The following is an 18891-nucleotide window of genomic DNA, read 5'->3' as shown; positions in this document are numbered from 1 at the left end:
TCACTCGATTACAGACCTAAAAGTTGCAATTCTTCAACAAAAAAACTTCAGAAACAGACTCCAACGAGAGACTGCTGAATTGGAATTAATTTGCAAACTGGATACAATTAACTAAGGCTTGAATAAAGACTGGGAGTGGATGGGTCATTACACAAAGTAAAACTATTTCCCCATGTTTATTCCCCCCAGCCCCCACTGTTCCTCAGACTTTCTTGTCAACTGCTGGAAATGGCCCACCTTGATCATCACTACAAAAGGTTTTCCCCCCGCCCCCCCACTCCACTCTCCTGCTGGTAATAGCTCACCTTACCTGATCACTCTCGTTACAGTGTGTATGGTAACAACCATTGTTTCATGTTCTCTATGTATATAAATCTCCCCACTGTATTTTCCACTGAATGCATCCGATGAAGTGAGCTGTAGCTCACGAAAGCTTATGCTCAAATAAATTTGTTAGTCTCTAAGGTGCCACAAGTCCTCCTTTTAGTTTTCCGGATACAGACTAACACGGCTGCTACTCGGAAACCTTCTTTTTTGTGTAATCCATCACAACACCCATAGCCCTTCTCACCCCCTACTCCCATAACTACCACCACAGTATAACATTCCTTGTGGCCAGTCACTGCACCATCAACTTGCAGCCCCTTCCAAACCATAACACCATTATAATACAAACCCATTTGCTCAGCTCAAACCCCATTATAACAACTCCCACAGCAGCACCACCACCAGTGTGTGTGCCCTCCTCCAATTAGGCTGTTAACAGCCACCTGGGTGATGGTCACAACTTCAAGCCAGTTGTAGCTCACCTCCCACTAGACACCTTCCCCTTACAGACCCAGTGTAACTGTAGCTCCCCCAAATAACCACAGATCTAACCAAGCAAACAGTAACAAGTCAAATTGTTTTGTTATTTTATTTTATAAATGTTTGTAGTGAATTTAGTGCTGGTGGAAGTTGGTGAGCTGACCACCCTGGAAACTGAAGGCCTCTGTTTATCCACAGGATAGGTTAAGTTTCCCTAACCCACACCATGTTTCACCTCTCTGATGGAGGGACCACCCACAGGCAAACCAGGAGAGTTCAGTCTGCCTGGCTCACTCAATCCTTTCGCTCTCTGGGTGAGAGGTGGGATACTTGTACCACTTGGAAACAGACTGAGATCACACTTATTTCATATATGTCACAAAACACCCTCAAGACTGTAACCATTTTTGATCACTACTGACCTGGTCCAAACTTCAAATAGTGTCCTGGCTTTGATGAAAATCGATAAAAGAAACTAAGGAGAGGACGTCCTGCTACCTAGATAATTTAACGATGAAGAGCATGGATATAGGGAATAATGCTGCAGCAGAAACACTCAGAAATGGACTTGAAGTGCATCGGAATAGAGTCTGAGTCTCTACAGCCATAACTGGTACATAAGGCAGCAAGGGTAACATAGGCTGGCTGAATCATCAATTTCCTGCTGTGCAGTTTGAGTCACATCCCTACTATTATTGTGGTTGCTATTTCTGTCAGTTTCTCTTTGACGTTTTTACCATCTATTGTGGAAGTGGGTAGGTAAAGGGCACAGCCCACTGTGACGTTAATGAACTGATGGTTAAAGTCTTTGCCCCCAAAGTTTCACCTGGAATCAGCAGAATTGGATAGTGGGGAAACAAGCACAGAATTTGGCCTCTTACATTTAAAATTTCATAACTGTGTATGGTCAGGATTCAAGGTCCATTCAGTTCTCTGGAAGCTTTAGGAAATGAGTGACAAAGACATGGATCACACATTAGTCAGGGGAGAAACATGTTTTGAGTGAGACATGTCCAAGAGATCTCCCACACTCAGGAAACAGGTTCCATTGGCCTGAGTCTGGGTGGTGCAATAAGGAGCCTCTTCCCCCTTCACAGCAATAACCAGGGTCAGCAAAGCCTGAAGCAACAGAAGCTGGAGTCCAGGAAGTGTCAACCTGTGCAAGCAATTGCTGAAATGGCATCAGCAACATAAGACACTGCTGCCGGGTGTAGGCAGGAGGCAGCCTCCTGGGTGTTGGCTGGCAGTTGGGGCATCATGTTCAAGCTCAGGTTCCTGTAGTTTTATGAATGACTGTAGCCCTCTGCCCCCACTGGAGTGCTGCTACTCTTTGTGTGTCGCAGGACCTCTTGCAATTGTGTCTCAGGGACTCCAGTTCAAATGCGTTCAGTTTACAAGTTGTTTTTGACAACCAGAGAGATACTAAAATTGCAACAGGTCTATCTTTATTCATTGTTTTATTTGGAGTTTTAAGTTTAATCTTTATTCTTATTTACCAGTGCAAAGTCTGACTAAAAATGTCAGCAGAATTTTCTTGTAGGGAAGGCAAAGCTTAAACACTGAAGACACACTTGCCTTCTACAAGCGCAAAAATATGGACCCAATCCCACAAGCAGATCTTTGCAGACAGATCTCTGAAGAATTCAATTGATTTCAGTGGCAGCATGCAGGATCCCGGGGCTGTTTTGGAAAATCTCACTTATAGCCTCTTCCAGTTAGCTGGAAAGTTTCAGGGTACATTTGTTTTTAAAGTCTCGCTATCAGTCATGTTCGCTACATTAGCCTACTGCTGTGTGGGATGTTAGGTTCCAGAATGCAGGTATGCCTGCTTCTCATTTCCTTTAAGTCTGTCCCCTCTGGAATTGAAGGGGTGACAACTGCCAGCACCTCAGAGGAATCTTCCAAATTAATTTGCAGTTATGACCTGCTGCAAGCGGGATTTAAACCAAGGTGACCAGCTACAAACAGCTACTGTCAAGGGAGGAAGAGAGAGAGAGAGAGTGTGTGTGTACAAATGTACAACACCCTAAATCATTAACTGGTCATATATGCTATACTTAAATATTGTAGAACCAGAAGTCTCAGGGGACACCCAGAGTACGTCTACATGGCAAGCAGAAACCAGCAGCAGAGCCTGGGCCTACAGAATTGGGATCACAGGGTTCATGCTGCAGTGCTAAAATAGCTGTGTAGACATTCAGGCTCAGGGGGGAGTTTGGGCTCTGAAGTTATTTTGAGCACTGCAGCATGGAGCCCTGTGAGCCTGAGTCTGTAGACCCAGGCTCTGAGACTCAGTGCCACAGCTTTCTGCTTGCTTTGTAGATGTATCCTCAAAGCCTTCATCTAGTCAGAAGCTTGGATAGCTGGAGACTATCACATTTACAATTAGCTTATTCTGTTTTACGCTAAAAACAGTATATGCTTTACCCTTCTTTAGTGCCTTCTATAAAAGATCTCAAAGAGCTTCACACATTCATTAAACAAACTTCACAATCCTTTGGTGAGAGCGGGAAGTAGCACTGTCTCCACTTTAAGGGAGAGTAGAATCAGGGCATAAAGAGGAAGTGACTTTCTCCAGAATACACAGCAAGTCAGCAGCAGAACTGAAAATAGGAATTAGACCTGAGTCCTTCTGCCCTGCTGTAACCAGAGGGCAACACTCCCCTACTATTTAATGAAGTAAACAGGAATGTTCATTTCCTTCCCTCAATGTCCAACTTCCTGACAGTACTCTCCAAGCTGTAGGCCCTGTCACACTGACTCTCCTCCCCACCACACGCGGTTCTCAAATTTCCCAAAGCTAGAGATGTCTTTTCATTTGGCGGGGAAAAGTGACTCTCATAAGGTCCACAAACTTTACTGACAACATTCAAACACTCTGATACACCCTTGTGAATTTCCATATGCCCTAGCTTGAGAACCTCTAATAACTTTCCCTAGGGACCTCTCCAGCCAACTCCTTTGTGACTCCACTTGTTCTCCATGATGCCCAGGCGCTCCTACAGAAAGAGGAGCACGCTAGGAAGGCTTCTCACTGCGAGCTAGAGGATGCTTCCTTGAGTATCTCCACTATCTCAGAACCCCAATTTGTATTCTGCAGATAGACATGTCAACTGTAACCTAACCTATAACCTCAAACAGGCCTATAACTCATTTCACTAGACCATTATTAATTACGGTAAAGTGCTCCACAGAAGACATAAGAATAAAAAGACAGCCCCTACCCCAGAGACTTTACAGATTACATTTTTGCCATCCTACAACCAGTAATGGTGACAAATTGTAGGGGGAGAATGGAATGAGGAAGGATGAGGTTTACAGCAATAAGAGCAGAGTCATGTGCACATATTGGGGGCTCTGTATGCCTTTGGAAATAAAAACATAAACAAGTTTATATTCTGAGCAGTGATTCTGTTCCCATTAGCAGGTCCATCACAAATACATGTTCTCAAACTCTAACTATGTCCAAGGCAGGAAGTTGCAGTGTAGGATCAGCCCCAGCAGCCAATAGGACAGGAAGTATCCCAGAATGCATTTGGTGAGAGGGGAACTTATTCTCCAGTTCAGCAGTAATCTCATGATGGGGTTTTCAGAAATCCCTTTTCTGAACGATCCAAGAAAAGAGCTGCCTACACTGGGCTTTTCAGAGAGGGATGCTGCAGTCTGGATAGCAGTTCCTTCTTTCCACAGCAAAGGTTCATAGTTCTGGAGCAGATGAGCAGAGAACCAGTACAAGACTGGTGTAGACGAGCCTAGGAACCTGGTTAGAATCTGAAAACAACAGGGGAAAAAAAAGCACATTAATTATGTGCCTGTGACTCTAAGTGACCCTGATTCTGAAGAATGAAAGGTGCAATCTATCTGCCTCAAACAGACTACTGACAAATTGGAGTGAAATATAGGCCCACTTTATGGTGCTAGAATTTATTATAAAATAATATGAAATAAAATGCCTCTCAGCTCAGGGTTACGTTTATAAAGATGTCTGTGAAAGCAGCCAAGTAACCTCCAGGTTACAGAAAAACACAGCAACAGTTTACTTGCCACAGCTCTGCAGAAATCTCTACTAAAACCTCTACAGAGCCCTATTCCTGAGCAGAGCTACAGCAAAGACTTGAATCTTGCTATCTTCCCCAAGGAAAATGAGAGAGCCAAACCCTAAATAAGAAGATGACTATTTTACATTTATGAAGAGCCTTACATCTCAGAGGATCCCAAAGCACTTTATAAATGCTATGCATGCAGCATCACTAAAATGCAACCATCTCTGTGGATGACAGCTGGTACACAGCACTCTGCAGAACAGTGTGGAGAGGGGAAACAATGGCCTAAAACGACTTCCTTTGCTCTTCTGGAAAGAAGTTAGTGCAATATAAGATAGTACCTCACCCACTCTGTAATATCCTGGAACTAACATGGCTACAACTACACAGCAAACAACTTCTTGAAAGTGACAAGGACCGCCGTGCCCCGTGCCCCGTACTAAATTGAATGGCAGCAGTTTGTCTCCTGTGAAGGATAAAGGCATCATTCCTGTGAAGGTTCCATGGCATCCCCTCTAGCATGTATGTCCTATAACCCTCCTGAACCCTGAAGGGTCTAGAGTAATTGGAGGGACAGACTATTAGCACATAGGAGGAATCCAGAGACATTCTCCACTAATCCCTGCCTGCTGAACACATGCCAACATTTACACCCATAGATCTGCTGGGGATCTGCCAAAGCAATGTCAGAGACTGAAGAGGTTATTTAACAGGATTCCAAGTGAGAGGGGACAGACTCCAGAAGGAGGAGTCCTGCTCATACATTGGGAGGCAGGGGGAGAGAGAGAGAGTACCTCCTGCATGTGAGTTCTTAAAACACTTCTAGAGACTGGTACAGGGTTACAGAGCTTTTCGTTTCCAGGTCACCAGTACAAGCCCAGCCCAAGGTGGCAGTGGCCCAAAGTCTTTACCCCCGACAGCTGACTAGCAGCACTTTGCTGTCCTGGTGATAAGCATGTTACAAACACCATCCATTAGATAAGTGGCCAAAGTGAAACAAGCCGGTGGTTCCTAGTGCTTAAGTGTCCCCATCACACCTGGCACCTAATGGGCCTCCTTTTAGGCAGTGTCAATGAAAGTAAAGGAACTAAATGGCCAGGGAAACTGAACAGTCATCTCTGACCTGGAAGTGGTTCCTACAGAGCAGGATGAAATGTGCTGAGAGAGAAGCTTGCACTGCCCCTGTCCTTGTTCTGTGGCTAGACAAATTCCATCTCCATGGCTGTCAATCTATCACCTTGCCCACCGCATTAAATTCCTTTAAAGACACCACTGCCATAAGCTGCTTCAAATGTCTCACCTGCACATGCATGCAGAGGATTCCAAAGGCCAGAAGAGCCGTGGCATGGACCATGTAAACGAAGACACTGAAGCAACGAAATCCATCCACTGGCTTATCAGAGTCTTCTCCTTTCCTTCCTTCATTCTTTCTTCTCACTAGCCCAAGCATTAAGCAGTACTGGGGATTTGCAGTGAGGTAGAACCAGGTGGCCCAAGAGCCCAGCACAGTAACCGGCGCAGCTAGCAGGAAGTTGGGTACCTGTTTAGGTTCAAAGTACCTTAGAAAGCCCACATTCCAGTAAACATCTTGAATATAAGAATAGACCACAGGGAGCCCCTGGGAGCACCACACAGGTTTCACCCCATTCATGGCCGCTAGACGATACCCCTTATCCACAGCCAGCTGCAAGAGCGGCCTGGGAACAGCATGTTCAGAGCCGGTGTCAGGATTGCAGAATCTCAAGTAGGCATAGGACTGAAACAAAGCAAATGGGAAAAAGACCCCAGCAGACATCAGAACCACTGAAGCTGCAAAGCGGAAGAGTTGTCTCCAAACATTAGGCAGCTTCATTACAGTCCCAGCACCTGCCTGGAGTTCGAGGGCAAGGTCTTTACTCTGGGAATAGATGAGGAAGCCGGTGTTGATCACCCCGTTGGAGCGCACACCAGCAGCAAGGGAGAAGAGTAGTCCGCTGGTCCAGCTCTGTCCTTTCTCTAGCTGCAGCATGGCAGTGAACACCAGGAAAGCAAACATGCTTTCTGAGTAAGCGGCTGTCATGAACACATTGGCAGGGGTGAGGCAGAAGAGGACAGCAGAGAGGAAGGCCATCCTGCGACACCGCAGCACCACGCACCCCAGCTCATAGAGGACAGCAGCTGCCAGGACTGAGAGGAGAGCATTCAAAAACACCGCTGACAAGAGCAGGCGGCTCCGTAAACACAGTAGCCCTTGCAGGGGCCACAGTGTGACCTCTGCCACGGCTCGCACACTGAGGGGGTACACTGGGAAGAAGGCAAAGTTGTGCTCGTACAGGTAGCCATGCTCAGCTATGAACAAGAAGTGCTCTGCATCCCAGTGTGACAAGCCTCCCAACAGCCATTCTGACCACCAGTCACAGAGGCTGGGTTCTGACAGGCGGGGAGGAGAGAAGGCATCTGCTGCATGATCCGGGATCAAGAAGTTAAACAGGGCCTGGAAGAGAGAAGGAGAGAACTGAAATTAACCAAGCAGTCTATTGTGACTTCCAGCATTGAAGACAGTCAAATGGAGTCCCAAGCAGGAGGAGGACTCCAGGGACTCAAAGTGTTAACTCCAAGAAGGGAGAATAAATAGGAGCCAAGAAATGCAGGCTAAGGGTATGTTTACACTGCAAAGAAATGTGTTAGCAGCTCAAGTTCAAGGCCAGGCTCCCCATGGGCTTTAACTCAAGATGCTAATCTGAGTTGCCGAGTCTTCGCTGCTCTTTTAGCTCAAGTTAGTGAATGTTGGTTAGCTATCCTGATTTAAAAGTACACTTTTTTTTTTGGCAGTGTAGCATACCTTGAGTATCAGGAAAAGGTTCGAAGTGGTGAGACCTATCGGACAACAACATAGTCTCTGGTGAAAACCCAAATAATTTGGAACATTCAAATCTAGACCAGACAACACTCTGGAAAATATGCAGGGAAAAATCCAAATCCTGCATTAACCTCTGTGGTGCAGGAGGTGGGAAATGGAGATGAATTAGCAGGTCTTTTCTTTCTGTAATGGCTGCGATTCTGTAGCTAGCTATGAAGCACAGTTTATTCATTTCTACTCCAGAACAGCTCTAACTCTGTATGTACTAGTGAATGTACTACTGTAGCAACTTCCATCTAAACCCCTCAACCTGCTTTACAATGATTATTTCACAACCCCACATGCTGGTGAGACAGACATTCTGACCCCCACTTTATACATGGGGAAACTGAGGCACGGAGCGGGGAAGTCTTACCGATGTCACACAGCAGGTGAATGCAGTGCCCAGGCCCCTTCTCCTGCCACTAGATCACACTCCCTTTGTCTCTGCTGCTTAGCATGCTGCTGTTGGAGCTGACACACAGGTGTCCCCTGACCTTCATATTAGAAAGGTGAACTGGACTCTCAACAAACTAGCCCCGTTGTGAGTTTGCGGCATTCACCATGTTTTAACAGATGAGAGAAAAACAGAAAGCTCAAGAGGCTAGGGTCTAAATTTTAAAGCACTGTAATATCCAGCCAGATGAAAGTCATGCATCTGACTGAGCAGTCCTGAAGCTTAAAATGCGGAATTAGGGGTGTCCCTTGTTCAATTATGTCAGTGTTGGCACTAACAGGGGAAGGAGAACAGAAAAAAAAAAAAGGGCTGCATTTAACAAACTGTAATTAAAAACATAAATGTTGATGCTTTACAGTGAAACCTACATTACCAGGAAACTGGCTGGCTTGGGAGACTTTTTCAGATATGGAGCCTTTCATCTCTCAGATGATTATTCAAATCCATCCCAACCCAGCAGAAACCAAAAGTTGTTACTATCAGCTGGCTGTTTGGTGGCGCTCAATATCTTTCCCAGTTAGACTGGTTTCACTTCACAAAAGCCAAAACAGCTGGGTTCCTTGTTGACAGTCTCAGCAGACACACTAAGGAGTGAATGGGCCATGAGTAGGATCCTACCAAATTCATAGGGTTGTGAAAAATGCATCACGGACTGTGAAATCTGGTCTCCCCACATAAAATCTGGTCTTTTGTGTACTTTTACCCTATACTATACAGATTTCATGGGGGAGACCAGTGTTTCTCAACTGGGGATCCCAACGCAAAAAATGGTCATGGGTTTTTTTTTTGCAAGGTTATTGTAGGGGGGTCACGGTATTGCCACCCTTACTCCTGCACTGCCTTCATACCTGGGTGGCCAGAGAGCGGAAGCTGCTGGCCAGGTGCCCAGCTCTGAAGGCAGTGCCCTGCAAGCAGCAGAAACGCAGAAGTAAGGGTGGCAATACCATACCATAATGGCAGGTTTCAGAGTAGCAGCCGTGTTAGTCTGTATTCGTAAAAAGAAAAGGAGGACTTGTGGCACCTTAGAGACTAACAAATTTATTAGAGCATAAGCTTTTGTGACACGAAAGCTTACGCTCTAATAAATTTGTTAGTCTCTAAGGTGCCACAAGTACTCATTTTCTTTTTACGAATACCATACCATGCCACCCTTACTTCTGCACTGCTGCCTTCACAGTTAGGTCAGGACCCCTACAGTTACAACCCCATGAAATTTCAGATTTAAATATCTGAAATCATGAAATTTATAATTTTTTAAATCCTATGACCATGAAATTGACCAAAATGGACCGTGAATTTGGTAGGGCCCTAGCCATGAGCACTGAGATGTCCTCATGTCTAGAGATAGTGCCTCTAGGCTTGAGACTTGGGAATTGTTTGAGTGGGAAGATTAATGTACCTGTTTTGTGGATAAACAGGGGACTTCAGTCTATAGAACTGTCAATACAGCCTCTTGCAACAGCAGTGAATTCACACAAAAGTTTTAATTTAAAAGTAAATTAACCATGTCAAACTTCTATTTGACAGCAACATGACTTCCCAGATGCTGCTTGTAGGCCTCTGCATTAGAAGTCCAATAACACTCAGGAAGATCGTGATAGCTCAAAATACACCCTGCAGTACTGAGGAGGTAACTCTGAAGTAGTATATTACATTTAGTACAATGTCTTGTGTTCATTAGGAGACTTGCCTGGAGCACAAGTGTCAGGGCTCTGCAACACACTGCAAACCGGATGACGTCTCGAAAATAGGGGTCTCTTCTATTCATCAGTTTCATTATGACCTTGGAAGTTGCCTCAGTGGGTCACTGCTGCTTTCGGCAGGGGAAATTTTCTCTCTGGCTTTTGAAACCTGAATTAAACACAGAGCTCAGGAACACAAAGAGGTATTGCAGGCTTCAGCTATGTTTGTAAGTTACAGATCTTTACTTACTGGCCAACAGTACTTCCCTTATAAACCTCAGGCTGTAAACTTGAAGAATGTTCCTTCTGAAAGAGACCATGGTTCAGGGGACACCATAGAACAGGAGTGGGTAAACTACGGCCTGCAATTTAATCTGGCCCTTGAGCTCCTGCTGGGGAGCAGGGTCTGGGGCTTGCCCTGCGCTCATGCTCCAGATGGGGAGTGGGGTACGCTCCACGCGCATGTGCTATGACTCCCGGAAACAGCGGCATGTTTCCCCTCTGGCTCCTATGTTTAGGGGCAGCCAGGGGACTCTGCGCGTTGCCCCTGCCCCAAATGCCACCCCTGCAGCTCCCATTGGCCATCCTGTATTTGTTCTGGAGAGCATAAAACTTCAGCCTTTAGGGCTATCAAACCAACACCTTCCAACATCATTGAATTCATTGACCATTGCAAGGTGAGGGCTGGAATCCCCTCAGTGTCTCACACCTACTACTTAAGCCCTCCACAGAACAGAAAAATCATTGTCCTGACATATTTACAGAATTCTATTCTCTCACTGCTCTTCTAATGCTCTGGCAGGGGTTCCTGCTCACTAGAGTGAGGGCTACTGCTTCACTCAAGCAAATGACATATGCTAAGGGGACTCTTATCTCCCCATACCTTAACTAGAGGATTTAAGCCAGTTTAACACACACCTTAGTATTCTGGGCTGACATTTTCAGAGCAGCTATGATGGGGTGGGCAAACTACGGCCTGGGGGCCACATCTGGCCCTTCACACGTTTTAATCTGGCCCTCGAGCTCCCGCCGGGGAGCAGGGTCTGGGGCTTGCGCCGCTCCAGCTGGGGAATGGGGTTGGCCCCGCTCCACGCGGCTCCTGGAAACAGCAGCATGTCCCTGCTCCGGCTCCTATGGGTAGGAGCAGCCAGGGGGCTCTGCACGCTGCCCCCACCCCAAGTGTAGCCCCCACAGCTCCCATTGGCTGCGAACCACGGCCAATGGGAGCTGCAGGGGCGGAGCCTGCAGACAGGGCAATGCACAGAGCTGCCTGGCCATGCCTCTGTGTAGGAGCCAGAAGGGGGACATGCCGCTGCTTCCAGGAGCTGCTTGAAGTAAGCATTGCCCAGAGCCTGGACCCCTGTCCCCCAACCTCCTGCCCCAGCCCTGATCCCTCTCCCACCCTCCAAACCCCCCTCGGTCGCAGCCCGGATCACCCTCCTGCATCCCCAACCTCTCATCCCCAGCGGGAGTCCTCACCCCCCCATCCCGCTCCGCTGCCTGGAGCCCCCTGAACTCCTCATTTCTGGCACTGCCCAGAGTCCGCACCCCCAGCTGGAGCCCTCATCCCCTCCCACACCCCAACCCCCAATTTCATGAGCATTCATGGCCCATCATACAATTTCCATACCCAGATGTGGTCCTCGGGCCAAACAGTTTGCCCACCCCTGAGATATGATCAGAACAGGCTCATGGTCATGGAAGGCAGCTAAGTAAACTCCAGATCGGCAGTTCTCTAGGGAGCTTTAGGATAACATGAGTCTTTCCTTGGTTCCCATAGCCCTTAATGCCTTGTTGCTTTGAGAAATGGTAGGTGCTAGGTTGCCTGTAGGTTCACACTCCGTGCTCCACTCAGTAATTTTACTGATTCCATTTTCTATAATACACACAAAGAGTTCAAAGCACTTTACAAACTTTCATGAATTAGGCCTCAAAACACCTTGTGAGATAAAGAAGTGGCATTATCTTCATTTCACAGGTGGGCAAAACGGAGAAACAGAGAGGTAAAGTGACTCACCCAAGGACACAGAGCAGGCCAGTGGCCAAACCAAGAACAACAGCCTAAATATGCTGAGTCCCAGTTCTAGGCTTTAACCATTAGTTTATGCTTCCTGTTTTCTCACGCACAAAGCTTTTGGTTTTGCTGATATACCTCTGTCCCTCCCAAACATTTATAGCACCAGACAAATAAAGTAATAAACATGGGGAATACAATACCGAATCGTGAAGTTATAATTTATTATGGTGGGGGATTTCAGCCTAGATTACATTCTATTAAAGCACATTCACAGCTGTAAATCCTATTAAAGAACATAAGATATTTTTTGCCCCTGATGTTTATCACCACTTTGGATATTTAAAAAATCCTAAAATGAATATGCCAAGAAGGTTCAGATCAATCCATAAGAAAAGCCTGTTTCTGTCAGCACACAGCACACCCTCTATCAGAAGGCAGCAAAGCCTAGAAAAAACTACAATCCACAACCACCATATTGATAGAGAACACAGTGTTGCATGGGTCTAGATGTCGTTACACAAAAAGCACCACCAAGTGTTGCTCACAGGACCACAAGAACACCAGGGTGGATAGAAAAGGGACACAAGGAGCAAAGGTGGGTAAAAAAAAAAAATCTTCATAGAAGAAAAGTCAAATCTTATGCAAAATTAAAGGTGAATTTCTATCAGTGTTCAGTATTTCTAACCAGTTCCTTGTTTTTGGACAGGAATTCCCTTTGCCTCACCCCATTATGCTATCAGTAAGGGTATGAACCTCAATCAAACAGATGTTAGATAAATCATCAGGCAAATTAAAACAAATTATGGAAGAGCTATAAAATCTGTAGTGGTGACTGTCCGCCACCAGGGGGCAGTACACTCTTACTACATTGGCACTTCCTCCCTCCATATACTATGGCAATCAGATTCTGGTTAGGTTATAGGATTCCTAATAGGAAATCCATTTCAGAGTACACATTGGAAACACTTATAACACAATGATTTAGGCATCTCTCAGTATTTTTGTAATCTTCCTTCAGATTAAAGGGACTCTTGAATTAAAAATATATTTACAAGAACGTGCTTCTCACCAACATCATAGATGAGTAAAACAACAGTAGAAATCTAATTTACTTTTCACCATTTATTCTGCTTACTGTTTGCATTTATAACAGTTTGGATAATAGAGAGCCTAGTCATTTTCACATTTGTTCCTAGTCAGCTTCAGTGTCTGGTCCTCAGGCACAAGACCAAAATATATGGTTGTAGCCACCGCACTATTTATTTATTTTAAAAACATTTTCCATTCAAATACTTTTTTAAAAAAGGGAACATTTCTATTGAGCATAGTTTTTCTAAAAGGTTATTTGTGCAAAATTTATGCACTGGGTCAAAAATTAACATGGTGCTGTCCCTGTATAATTAATTTGAAAGAACTGGCCCATTGGACCACAACCAGAGTTGATTTAAAGGGTACAAATTCACTGAAGTCAAGAGAGCTGCACCTGCTTACAGCAGGTCTGAAAATGGTCCAATTAATCTTGCACACAATGGTATACTCCAATTATTTTGCCTTTTTCTAACACACATTTTCCAGTGTGTCTGGAAATACTACTGTACCTAACCACAATAAGAGAAATTAGACTTAAAAAAAATCACTTCACAAGACTCACTTGTATCAAACCAAGTAACTTTTGTTTGTTTGTTTGTGAACTCAAACTCATTACTTTGTTGCTGTTTCTTTCAGATGGCTAAAACTGACAAAGCCTGCACCTGGCATTTAAATTAAAATGATAGAAATGAAACAAAATTATTCCTCCTCACTTTGGAGATAAATTAAATCCTGCAATTTGCAAAGACTCCAGCAGAGGTTAAATCACTGTGGAAGCCCTGAATAGGAACATTTTCAAGGTTGGAAGACAATTACTTAAATAGCTTGTGTGTTTATTAATGGATTATTATTAAACACCATAGAATACAAGCAGCATTTATAGACACAAAAGGGCCTCAACCCCAGAACAGGTCACTTCAAGTGTTTCCATTAAATACATTCACTTCTGTTGTTATAAATCTTCCTAGTAGGGTTGTAGACTAGAGAATGCTTCAGTATCTCATGATTTACTCCTAGGTCTCAGATAATGTGTTTGGGCAGGGAGAGCTCATCTTTTCACTCCACTTTTTTTTAATTAACTAACCCCTTTTAAAAGGGTCAATTTGAATGTTGACAACCCCAAGAGTAAAAAAATCATGACATGCAACCCAGCCCTTCCAAAATTAGTTTTGTTTAAATGTCAGGAGATTTTTTAAAAAGTTAATCCCAGGGTCTGAGTCTGACTTCTGAACTCTTACTGGAAAGCCCCTAGCACTTATTCGTGTATGTGTTTCCAGATGACCGTCAGCCTGAGATGAACAACTATTGCACCCATTTCCCTACTACTTTTCTCTTTCATTGTCAGATCTCCCTGCAGCTACAGAACACTCTGGGCATCCTCTCCTTCCAGGACTGAGAAGGTGGGGGAATCAGGGAACTGGTTTCCATTTAATTCCCTCTATATAATTCACAGGTTGTCAAAGAACAGAAAAGGGACAAAACAGCAAACCAGTTTTGTGCTTGAATTTTTAAACACATTAACTGAGAAGACTGTAAACACTGTGTAGACACTCCACAAATATTTGTTGTGAGTTGTATTTAGGCTGCAGCCCAGGGTTAAAAAACAAACATTTTTGTCCTGTGTCCACTTGAATTTACAGTGACATTAGTTAAGATGACTAAAAATCCCTGTGTGGCCATACTCTCATAGGTGGATACAGAACACTAAGTACTGCATATCCCGGAGGAAAAGGGTAGGACATTCCAAAAAGTGAAAAGAGTTGTAGCTGTTTCCAGGCCTCAGAGCTAGCCTTATCCCTTCTCTCCCCTCCCCCACAGACCCCACACTAAGTTTTATGGGCGCTGCTTTCCCATGTGTCCAGGCCCACTCATTGGGGAAGGAGAGCAATTTTAAAACAGATTGTGAAGTGTCCCGCCCTGCAGACACATTCCTATTGCCAAGGGATCGGGCACTGTGTGTGACTGTAAAGGCTCCCAGGGCTGGGGGGACGGACGAGGAAGAAGTTCCCTCATTCAAAATGTCCCAGGGTAGGAAAGTCCCTCCAGGGGTCTCTCCTCCTCACACAAACCCAGTGCTGGCCATGCGGGGGGAAGAACAAGGTCTGGAGACTGGGAGGGATTAAGAGGTCTCTAAGGAGGGGGGAGGGGTTGGTACAGGGGGACACAGGGAAAGAAGCAAACTGTGGGGCAAGGGGCAATGGGGTTCTGGGTGGGGAGGGGCCAGGGGGCGAGTCTCCCTGGGGCGGGGGGTTCTGGGTGGGGAGGGGCCAGGGGGCGAGTCTCCCTGGGGCGGGGGGCTCTGGGTGGGGAGGGGCCAGGAGGCGAGTCTCCCTGGGGCCCCCCAGCAGTGAAAGGCGTGGGGGGGCAGGGAGGGTCTCAGCGGGCGAGTCCCCGCCCGGGGCTCCTGGCGCGAGGGGGAGAGTCTCGGAGCTGCCCCCGCCCCCCCGCCCGCTCTCAGGGGCTGCAGCGCCCCGGCCCCTCCCCCACCTGAGTACTCAGCGCGGGGCTCCCACTCCGGCTCCATCCCGCCGCCACCCAGGCACCGCCCCCTCACTTCCGCCCCGCAGCGAGCACTTCCGGAGGCACGCGGCTTTCGGCGCCTGCGCCGTAGGACTGAGCGAAGCCGCCTGCCGGCCCGGGCCGCGCACGCGGGGCGGGGGGCCGCCCTCTTTGCCTCGCCCCAGAGCGGCTGCGGCGCCTGCCCGACCCGCGGGGCTCCAGCGGCCCCCCCCGCCCCGAGCTGCGGGGGCAGGATCCGTGACTCAGCGCCAGCGCCAGCTCCGGGCCCTGGGGCCCCCGCTCCCTGGCAGCCGCTGGGCCCCGTCCAGCCGGCCCTCAGCCGCTCCCGCCTTCCGGCCGCCGCCAGCCCTGCGCGCTGAGGTGCCCCCCCCGGGCTGCCCCCGCTGAACGGACACCGCGCAGCCAGCGACGTGGGGGGGGGCCGGAAAAAGGAGCCCGGCCCTGACTCCCCGCCCCCACAGGCAGCAGGAGGGGCCGGGACAGGGCCTCAGAGGCCGTTTAAACCGGTGTCATTCCCGCAAGCGTCAGCCGCAGGCTCTGCCCCACGTGGCCGAACAATGGCTCCGCTGGACGCAGGGCCGTAGCCCCGGGAGGAGGCCACCGTGACCGACAGCTCCATCCCCCCCCCAGCTCGATGCGTTGCACACCCACCCGCCCACGCCACGCACCTGTTGCACAAGAGCGTGTTTCAAAACCAGCTGCTCTGGAGGTTTGGCTCTTCCTGGACAACTTAGTTCAGTTTCACCCACCGTGGGGAGAGAGGAAAAAAATAAAATCTTCCAGCCGCCCATTCCCGTCCTAGAACTGCTGTAACTGTAGGTCATAGACTCTTAAAGACCTAGCCGTTTTCTCCTCGAGTAGGCCAGCACAAAGATTAGAAAAAGGTCATTAAGGGATAGGTTTTTACGTAAGGAGGAAAATACATTTTCTCGTTTAATGTACTTGAGAGAAATAAAACCAATACTCCTACAGACATTGCTGATGCACAAACTCTTTTCTCTACCGAAAAAGCGCTAGCTGTAGGAGGAACGAAACAAACCATGGCAAGAATTTTCTTCAACCTTTAGCTGAACGGCTTCCACAGCAATCATTCCCCATTTGGTCTATTCCTGTGCGGCTGCAAGGACTTGACAGGCCGAAAGTCCAGCGGTACAGACTTGATTGCAAGAATACTCATTTGCAAAGAGTCATGAACTGAATCTCAGCCTTTAAGAAAGTAATGAACCTGACTTGAGCAGGTAACCAGACACACTTTGGCATTCTAGCTGTCACTTCCAATTAAAAGATGTCTAAAATCTAAGTTTGCCCTCTGTTTGAAAAGTAACATGGAAAATTAAAATCTCCCCTTAAATAAATTCACTCCACAAAGCCAGCAGGAAGAGCCTGGTGGCATGTGTGAATCACTCAAGTTAACATTTAATGTACATCCACCTACACAAATATTTCCTCCTTTCTCCTACTCCATACCTAATCCTTCCCCTCCCCACCCCCCAACTGGATAAAACAGATTGAGGACAGAAGGTAACTGCAAATTAGCCCCAGGATAACAAAACTACAACAGCGCACTCATTCTTAAGGTTAGTGGTACTCAAGTATCCTGTTCTCATTTAATAGATATAGCCACATAACAGATGCATCATAAAGTAGCAACTAAGCATTTTGGTTTTATAAAGTCTTGGGAAGGGGCCTCTCCTTGGCTAGCTCAGTGTGTTTAAGACACTTTTTTGATATGCCGATACTGTGATAAAAGTTGGCAACCATCAGTGAAAACTATGAACTAGCTTCCTCCCAACCAAAAACAACCCACAGAGCAGGCAGTGACAGTTGTTGAAAAGTACCAGCTTAAGTCCACTACGATGTTCTTCCCCTGAGGGACATGAGGAACCAATACCTGAGTATCACCATTGCAGTAGGTTCCACTGAAGCAATGCTGTCCGTTCTGCCTGCTTTATGCCATTAGCTGTGCCACAGTGCATACTTGAGGGCAGATCCCCAACCCTCTAGTTATCAAGCCTCAGAACTCAGCCAAGGCAATTCAGTACAGGCCACAACTGTCTCAATCAACGATCATCACTGTCTTCCTCACTTAAACCTTGTCTACATTAAGGAATTTTGCATGATGTAATTATACCAGTACAGCCCCCCTAATGCAGATACTACACTTGATCTTAGCTCAGAGTACACCAGCATTAAGTCAGCAATTCAGTTTAGGCCAGTAACATGCCAAAGTACATTATATGTTACATGCTACAGTACATTGGGTAACGTACCATATTTGTGTATTCAGTTAACATTACTTATAGTGAAAAAGATCCACTCAAGATCCTGCCCACAGAGTGAATAGTGACTTACAGATTTTGATTTTGCTGAGACCTCACAAAGTACTTATCAATGATGTGGTTAAACTTAAATAAGGGCCCCACAGTCCATCAAGGACATGTTAAAGTTTTGTCTGTAATCTGGTTTGAAAAAATGTAGCAAAATATTGCAAATATGGCATTTTCTTCTGTTTGGGGTATAATCTGTTAAACAACATTCTAGCAATACATCGAACTGACAGTCATCTTCACTCATATCTTCAAAGGAGGTCCATAAAGCTGCTTCAGTCCAGGCTCTGACTGGAAGATGGGAGAACCAGCTCTCTGTTCTGTCCTGCTAATGGGAATGATAAAAAGGCTGCCTCAGCTCCCTGGGTCAAGAAAAGGACTTAGGCTTCAAATTTTCCACAGGCATTCCCTGCAACGGTAGAAGTCAGGTCAAAGCATTAAGACTTGCATTCTGCTGGGCTTAAAGTCAGGGACTTTGAGTCAAACCTAATTACAAATTGTGGACACTGCTTGTTCTCACTGAACTTATTTTCCGTCTATGCTAATGTATACCATTTTTTAGAAGACCACTGGAATATACATAAATTAATCCACCTTGTGGGGAACATGCTAGGAGTTTCTCCTCGGCTCAGTTAGTAGATGTCAATAGAACTGGTAATTATTGGCAGTTTCACTCTTCTGTGCCTCTCCACGTAGCGTTAGCTGTGAAATACCTGAAGTCCCCTTTGGACGGAGAGAGACTGCAAGCCTGCAGACAAGCCCTTGGACACAAGCTGTTGGCAGTACCTTGTGGACATTGCTGCTGAGGTTCTTTTAGTTTAAAATCTCACTCTGTCAATTCAGATTTCCTAGTTCACTAATGCCTACAAGAACCAGACATGAGATTCTCCATTTAAACAAAGCGGCTAGGAGACGAGAGACAATCTACAGACCAGAAATGAAGTGTGCTTGATTAAAGACACAGATAGTCTTTCTACATACAGAAGAACTTTTTCCTGATGCAGTCATAGGGACTTGATACTTTAATGGTCATCCCAGTAATTAGCACATTGCTACAATTAAATGTGAATG

General features: G+C 46.3%; 1 protein-coding gene across 1 annotated transcript; it reads right to left on the bottom strand.

The window, feature by feature from the left end:
* Nucleotides 1–948: 948 nt before the first annotated feature.
* On the bottom strand, nt 949–15559 carry PIGV (phosphatidylinositol glycan anchor biosynthesis class V). Its single transcript, XM_074934452.1, has 4 exons — nt 15461–15559; nt 9876–10036; nt 6151–7323; nt 949–4578 (listed from the first exon to the last, which is right to left on the bottom strand). Exons 2-4 carry the CDS (start codon nt 9960–9962, stop codon nt 4267–4269), a joined length of 1572 nt encoding a protein of 523 aa, XP_074790553.1. The 5' UTR covers nt 9963–10036; nt 15461–15559; the 3' UTR covers nt 949–4266.
* Between the last annotated feature and the right edge of the window lie 3332 nt (nt 15560–18891).

The sequence above is a fragment of the Natator depressus genome, chromosome 19, assembly GCF_965152275.1.
Source record: "Natator depressus isolate rNatDep1 chromosome 19, rNatDep2.hap1, whole genome shotgun sequence".
NCBI classification, from domain to species: domain Eukaryota; kingdom Metazoa; phylum Chordata; order Testudines; family Cheloniidae; genus Natator; species Natator depressus.
This window is presented reverse-complemented; position numbering and strand designations above follow the sequence as displayed.